At 43.0% G+C, this 7,430-nt stretch overlaps 1 protein-coding gene across 1 annotated transcript in view; it reads left to right on the forward strand.

The window, feature by feature from the left end:
* The window catches only part of ttc28 (tetratricopeptide repeat domain 28), a 58,411-nt gene extending 55,421 nt beyond the window's left edge, over positions 1–2,990 (forward strand). The window contains exons 31-34 of the mRNA XM_044012104.1: positions 172–301; positions 467–574; positions 767–1,400; positions 1,697–2,990. Coding sequence (XP_043868039.1) covers positions 172–301; positions 467–574; positions 767–1,400; positions 1,697–2,717 — 1,893 coding nt within the window. The 3' untranslated portion in view covers positions 2,718–2,990. The remainder of the gene's footprint in view (positions 1–171; positions 302–466; positions 575–766; positions 1,401–1,696) is intronic.
* Positions 2,991–7,430: the final 4,440 nt, after the last annotated feature.

The raw sequence follows: 7,430 nt of genomic DNA on the forward strand, positions 1-7,430 counted from the left end.
CACTGACACTGGGAGTGTTTTCCTCTTCCTCGCCCACAGACTCACGTTACTAAGACATTTAAAAGCATGGTGGGTGTGATGAGTGTTCCACAGGTCAAGGGTCTTTGTTGAGGATCCTTACACGAGTCCTTCCTTTCCTCTAAACCTCACGGTCATCCTTCTTCTCCTCAGCTTCACCAGGTGCTGGTGCAGTTTCAGTCCGGAGACAAAGAGCAGGACTTTTCTCTGGCTCCCATACAAGTGTCGATCAGTGTGCAGCTGTGGAGGCTGCCGGGCTGCCACGAGTTCCTGGCTGCACTCGGTGAGTCGGTGACAGACGACACTGATCCCGCGTTCATTTTAGGACGTTGTCATTTGTGGCATCTTGTTTTGAGTTTGAGAAACTCTGTTTTACTGTAAAAGAAAGTGGACAAGAAGCACTAACTGAAGCGTATAATTGTTCTTGCCTTCACTCACTGTGTCTCAGGCTTCGACCTGTGTGAGGTTGGTCAGGAGGAGGTCGTGCTAAAGACGGGGAAGCAGGCCAGCAGACGCACCATGCACTTTGCCCTTCAGTCTCTACTAGCACTGTTTGGTGAGGATCATTCATGATTTTTGTTTTGTTTTTACGATATACTTATTGGATTGTTTTTCTAGTTGTTTACATGATTCATCTCCAGTAAAGGAGGAGACACGTGTCTATCATCATGCTTTCATCCTTAACACATGAGTCCTAGAATAAAAATGTGGATGAATCCTCACAATCTGGCTCGCTGTCATATTTCAGACTCCACAGAACTTCCCAAGCGACTGAGCATGGACAGCTCTTCCTCTCTGGAGTCGCTGTCATCGTCGCAGTCTGCCTGTCAGCCTCACTCTCTGCCGCTCTCCTTCAGTTGTTACCCGCCTCAGCCCTCCTTCCTGCCACAGGTCTGTCCAGACACCCTCTCCTGCGACGCCATCTCCGTCTACAGCCTCAGCTCCCTCGCCTCTTCCCTCAGTTTCTTGTCCCGGCCGGAGCCCGCAGGAAGTGACATCATAAGCCACCGCTCGCACCAACAGGAGCCGGATAGACAGCGTGGAGCGGCGGGCCTCTACGCCTCGCATCGCCAACCCGGCGGCCTGTCAAGAGGTCGACTGACCAATCACGGAGGAGCAGCAGAGGCGGAGGATGACGAGTACGAAGGTTACTCCATCATAAGCAGTGAACCGTTAGGACGAGGAGGGAGGGACTGTGACACACTGCCGCTGCCTGCAGGACACAGACACGGCAGAGGCGGCGCTGGGCGAGGATCTAATGGCGGTCACGAGTATCCGATTACAATCTCCTCCAAGGGAAGCGTCAGCACACCCACGTCTCCCATCAAAGCTCCGCCGCTGCCAGTCAAGGTGTCCGCGAGTGCTAATCTCAGGCAGGAAGTGTGAGTCCAGTGTTTCTTTATTTAGGAGAAATGAATGAATGTGGTCCTGCTAAACAGTGTGGTTAGAATTTTGAGACAAGCAATAGATTTGTTCCACTGGCAAAGTCCAGAATTCAGTATCTTAAAGGTCTTAAAGGTCTCAAAGGTCTCAAATGTCCACTATGTGGCAACTAGACATGAAACAGCAGATTGTAACAAATGGAGGGTGTGTCAGGAAACAACAGACGTTTGCTCTGATGAGTTACTACAGTATAATTCATCGTTTCCGTGTTGTTGTTTTCTCTCATTTCTTGCAGCACGTCGCCTCAGAGGACTAAAAAGGGCAAAGTTAGCAGCTCAGAGTCGGACCAGTCAAGTACTGAGACCGACAGCACGGTCAAGTCCCAGGAGGAGAGGACGGGGCCTGCCGGACAAATGGATCCACAGGAGCTGGCGCAGAAGATCCTGGAGGAGACTCAAAGCCACATGCAAGCGGTGGAGAGTCTGCAGAAAGCAAACGTTCGAGGGAAGACACTGATCGGGGCGGAGGGGAAAAAACAGTCATCACTTTCTACTCCTACAAGCCCGACGTTGACTCCCTCTGGCAGAGAGCGTGGGTTTCAGCCGTCTGAGACCAGTGCGTTCAGCAGACCACCCAGTCGGGCAAGTCTGAAAACGTGCTCCTCTCTTCTTTCTCCTCACCGTTCACTCCTCTCCACCTCTGTCTCCACACCTCCCCCAACTCCGCCCAAACCATCTCACGCCTCTGTGCTACAGAAAATCAGCTCCGGCTACAACAGCCCGGCTCATTCCTCTTTGTGTTCACCTGTCGCTGTGAAGGATCAGGGTTCACCTGTCTGTCACGCTCAGCAGACTCGGCACAAACTAAAACACCACATCTCACCCTCCCACTCCCCGGCTGACACTGCACCATCACCAGCTCGGTCCTGTTCCTCTGAAGGATCCGTGTCTGCCTCGTCCAGTTGTGTAAACACTCCTGAAGTGAACAAAGTCCAGACTGTTCATAACTTAAAAACCTTCTGGTCCAACAGCAGCCGGAGACACGAGGCGCCCTGCGCCGCCAGTTTACTCCAGGGTGGGAACAAAAAGATGAGCACAGTTCAGAAGGATGTTCTCGGTTTGCTGAACCTTACCCCCAAACAGCAGCCTCTCAGCAGGGATTCTGAAGCAGATGGTCACCAAAAACTGGACGCCAAACCCCGCCCACCTCCATCTGATGCTGTCCCCACAAACTCCAAAGGAGGCCTCGGTCTTCCCAGTGGGAACGGTTACAAATTTCTCTCGTCAGGTCATTTTTATCCATCCTCTAAATGTTGAGAGTTTGGATATTTGGAAAGTCTTCTGTTGTGTTTTCAGACAGGAGTCAAATACAACCAGCAACACCCACAGACAAGAAAGAAAGAAAGAAAGAAAGAAAGGAAGAAAGAAAGAAAGAAAGGAAGAAAGAAAGGAAGAAAGAACCACTGCTTCATACTGACAGTCATTTAACATTTCACTTCCTGTGGAGAGATGTTAAATGCTTTTTCAGGTTCAGTTGGTTTTGGTACAGTACGGTACATTCTCTTTGTGTTACCAGAATATAAAATAAAAATAAAATAACCAGCCCCAACGGTTCCATTCTTTGGCACCATAGTAAAATGGTACGGTACAGTCATGAGAGTCAGCTGATTGGGTGATGGAAAAGGCCGGTGATTAAGATCTGGGCTTTGACTCCATTTCTTAGTTTTCAGCCAGCCCTTGATGGATTTAGTGGTGTGTTTTGGGTCATTGTCGTGCTGCAGGTTCCAGTTCCTGGAAGCTTGATTATTTGACAGATGGTGTCACATGTTCCTCAAGCACCCTCTGATACACGGAGCTGTTCAGGTCCTGCTGCCACCAAACATCCCCAAACCATTCCGGCTCCATGCTTCACAGTTGGTTTACGCCAAACGGCCTCTGTTCTGGTGTCCAAATAATACAATTTTAGACTAATCTGTCCAAAGAACAGTCTACATTCTCTCTCTATGGCAAACTTCAGTCAGAGAGAAGCAAACAACACAAATTGAGCAAACAAGAGCAACCTTTTGTTTGCAATGGTTGAAATTTCGCTTGCTCTGACTCGTTAGTGCTCTTGACTCTGGGTTTTGTTCTGACCCTGAACAAGCTCTCTGCTGATTGGCTACTGAGTTTTGAACTCAAAGGCTTGGAGTCACTGTCTGTTTGGAATTCAACAAGGTTCCTACAATCATTTTAAATGTAATAATGAAATGAATTGTATTTAACATTTGACAGATCACTTTTTATTACAACAGGAGCCAAACACGATGTTTGAGGTTTAAATTGGGAAAGCCTTCTTCAAAATGCTGAGTAATGATGTTCCGATCATGTGCACCTGAGGTGATTTTAGCCATTTTAAGTGGGAACATGTCAAGATTCAAGATTCAAGATTCAACAATAGAGGCTTTCATAGTGTGTCCTTTTTTTGTCACATGACTGACATCAGCCCAGTCCAAACGTACGCCTGACTGAGGGCTTTACCGTTCCAAACCGTACCATACTGCACCAAACACAACTGGACCATGATGGAAACTAGGCGCAGATGGGTCTGCCATTTTTAGACTTGTCTAGAATCACTGGTTTTATGTCATGATAACTCATTTAATTTTTTTTAATTCCCATTTCAATTGTCTACATGGTGTCATGAGTGATATAATGTCCATCATTTGTATGCAATGTACCACACTAAGGCCTTATTGTCAAATTTAGGTAATTTATTAACAATATGAATGTAACATGAAGCAGTAAGTGTTTAAATCCAGGGTTTTCCGCCAAATAAGGTTTCAAGTTGAATTTTGAGTGTGTTTCACTCCAAATGAGAATGGAAGCTTTGTCTGTGTGAATGGAGTTGATTATGTAGTTGCACCTACGTCCTTATGAGACATATGGAGATGTCCTGTGCTACATGCACACGACATAGTTTACACACACTGTCAACAAAGCTGAGCGTCACCTCCTGCACCCATAACCAGCCTGACTCTCACCAAAAACACAAGGACAAACAGATTCAAGTCACTTAACAAAAGACTCACTGAACACAAGCTACACCTGCTTCATTCTACAATATCTTAACGTCCAGTGTGCAGCCTTTTATTGGCAGAAATTGCATTTTTGTATGAAATGGCTTTAAAATAATAATTGTTTTGATTTTGCAGTTTTAGAATAAACTATTTGATATTAATACAATTACAATAGTACATTGTTTATATAGCACTACACACACAAATAGACAACAATGGTAGCACTTTAGATTAGGAAACACATATTCACCATTCTTTAGTTGCTTATTAGCATGCAAATTAGTAACACATTGGCTCTTAATTGACCTCAATAACCGCAGAATTATTGCTTATTAGTAGTAAGTAAGGAAGTTGTTGTACATGAATTACAATCTCAATATGCTTTGCTTAGTATGGACTTTATTAATATAATTAATTCTGAGGTTATTGAGGGAAAACTCTGAGTTAATGGTTTACTGGTTGTATAGTAAGGCCATGCAGAATAAAGCATTAATAAGTACTTAATAATGACTCATTAAGAGTCAATATGTTACTAATGTGTATGCAAATAAGCAACTCATGAATGAAAGTGTTACCGTAAGTGACGATGGAAAACGCCGTCACCTCATGTTCAGATATCATTAAGACTCATTACAAACTAAGAGCCACATCACAGGGGGATGCACGATATGTTGACACGATATCGGTATTGGCCGACATTGGCTTGATATTAGCAAACACATAAGGATCCCGCAATATGACTAATGATTAAAGCAGTAGACTGAATAGGCTGCTACCTCACTGACTTCTATGCTGTATATTTATTTTCCTCAACATATTGTGTTAATTTAATGACAGAAGAGACTAAATGACCTCTGCATGAAGGGAAAAACCTTTATACAGTATGTGTATGTATCAGTATCATCATATCGGCATAATCCGATATTGGCAAAAAGTTCAATATCATGCATCCCTAGCTACGTCCATAATAATGTATGAATCCAGGAAGAAGGTGTGTAATTCTTACACACTTAGCTTTTAAAATATGTTTAAATAAAAATGAATTATAATCATTTTTATCTCACCAACAGCCTTTTCTGGCTAGAAACTGCTAAATTTCCCTGATTTTCTCTGTGAACTTTGGTGTAGGAAGTGAGTGCTTAGCAAACTGTGTTTCCAGTCAGACAAAGCTGTGTAACTTAGATGTAACAAATGATTAGGGTTCGAGCACAAGGTGCGTGGAATCCCATTGAAACTTATTCTTCACAAAAATGAAGCGTATTTTTGAGGCCTTTCCCATACCTCAACACTCACAGATTTTTTGCATCAATCCTGGTGAAAATGTACGTGTGGAAGTTGACTGGTGAAAAAGCGTCGAAAATTGGAAATGGGAGGGGCAAATAACTGCTCCGCCCCCAAAAACTGGTTGGCCTGAGCAGCAGGTTTAACGTACATGAACGAAACTTGGTACATGTGTTCATTAAGTCGGGACGGTCAAAAAATCTACAGAAACCTATGCTCTAAAACCAATAGGAAAGCCGCCATCTTGGATTGAACGTTCACTAATTAGCGATTTTGCCGATTTCGCACCAGTGGTGTTTGAACAAACTTATCCTTGAGTTTTCATCTTCAGACTTGGTGAGGTCACTGTGAACCAGCTGAGGAACTTAAGTTATTACACATTGGACTTTTAGAAATTGTTAACCTGCTCATTCTCTGTCACCAATGTCATTTTATCTCACGGGAGCTGCTGTGTTTGGTTGTTTTGTGTCACTGAGGTAAATCCAAATGAAGCATTTCAAACACTGAAGTCACATAACACATTGGAACTTAATGAAGGAGGCAGCAGTGTATCAAGCATTCCTCTGTGGCTCCATGTAAAATCACTGGCTTTACAAAGTGACACAAACTTGTGTTTCCTGTCAGATAAAGCTGTCTAACAATGAGCTAAAGTAGCAAACACACTCTCAAGATACAGGCATAGGTTTTCCTGTGTGTGTCTGAAGCTGGTTCTTGGCAAAAGGCAGTCCAGCACTTTGTGTCAGGTCTTCATACAAGCACAATTCCAAAAAGAGAAACCTTTACTGTTCTGAATGTAATGATAACAGCATGCCTTGCCTCTGGAGAAAGTGGAGGGACAAAATCACTCGCTGGCTATTATTGTGTTTTTATAAGTGTCTCAATGCCTCCATGTACACTGACTCACAGTCTACTGACTGAATGACTGACAAGAGGAAAATGTTTTACGTCAGCCTGAACACTTTGCTATATTTGTATAAGTTGACTCACATTTTTGGATTTATTTTTAATAATTGTTGCCAAGTGTCATTACCTACACTTATTGTTTATTGTTGTCCTATATTTTCTAAGCTGTGTTTTCAAGTCATTAGTACACGTTTTATAAAGACAATTAAAATGAAGGATAGAGTAAAAAAACATTTTGGTATCTTTTGTGGAGAAGTGATTTCCAGTGTGATTGTGTTTGGAACTGAAGCCAGTGTTTACTTCTGCGCGGCCGCACACGTCTGCAGTACGGAGCTGTAGAATGGTGTTGAGCAGTAATGAGAATAGCTGCTTATTACTCTTTAATAAGCAGCTATTCAAATAAAACATTTTTAGCCCACAATGAAAAAACAAAACATCTTGTTGATGCTAACTGAAGGCTACATATGTTCAAAACATTTGGAAGGCAAGTGAGTGAGGTGAGGGATATTTAACTGTAACATGCAACTTCACTAATAAATGTTGCTTATTTTTACACACTGTACCTTTAAGTTTAGTTTAGACTTTTCCTTTTCTTACTTGGATGAATGAACATCTGGGACATTCTCACACCAGGTAAATCTGTCAGTGTGAAAAGTTGCACAATTCTTCTATTTATTATTTATTTATTTATTTAACAAACCTTCGGTAAACTCCCTCTTCTTCAGCCAGGTAACAACCAGACTGTTAACTTTAGAGCGCCTTCATTTGTTAATTAAAATTTCAATATTTT

Source organism: Solea senegalensis, linkage group LG21 (assembly GCF_019176455.1).
Source record: "Solea senegalensis isolate Sse05_10M linkage group LG21, IFAPA_SoseM_1, whole genome shotgun sequence".
In the NCBI taxonomy this organism is placed as follows: Eukaryota; Metazoa; Chordata; class Actinopteri; order Pleuronectiformes; family Soleidae; genus Solea; species Solea senegalensis.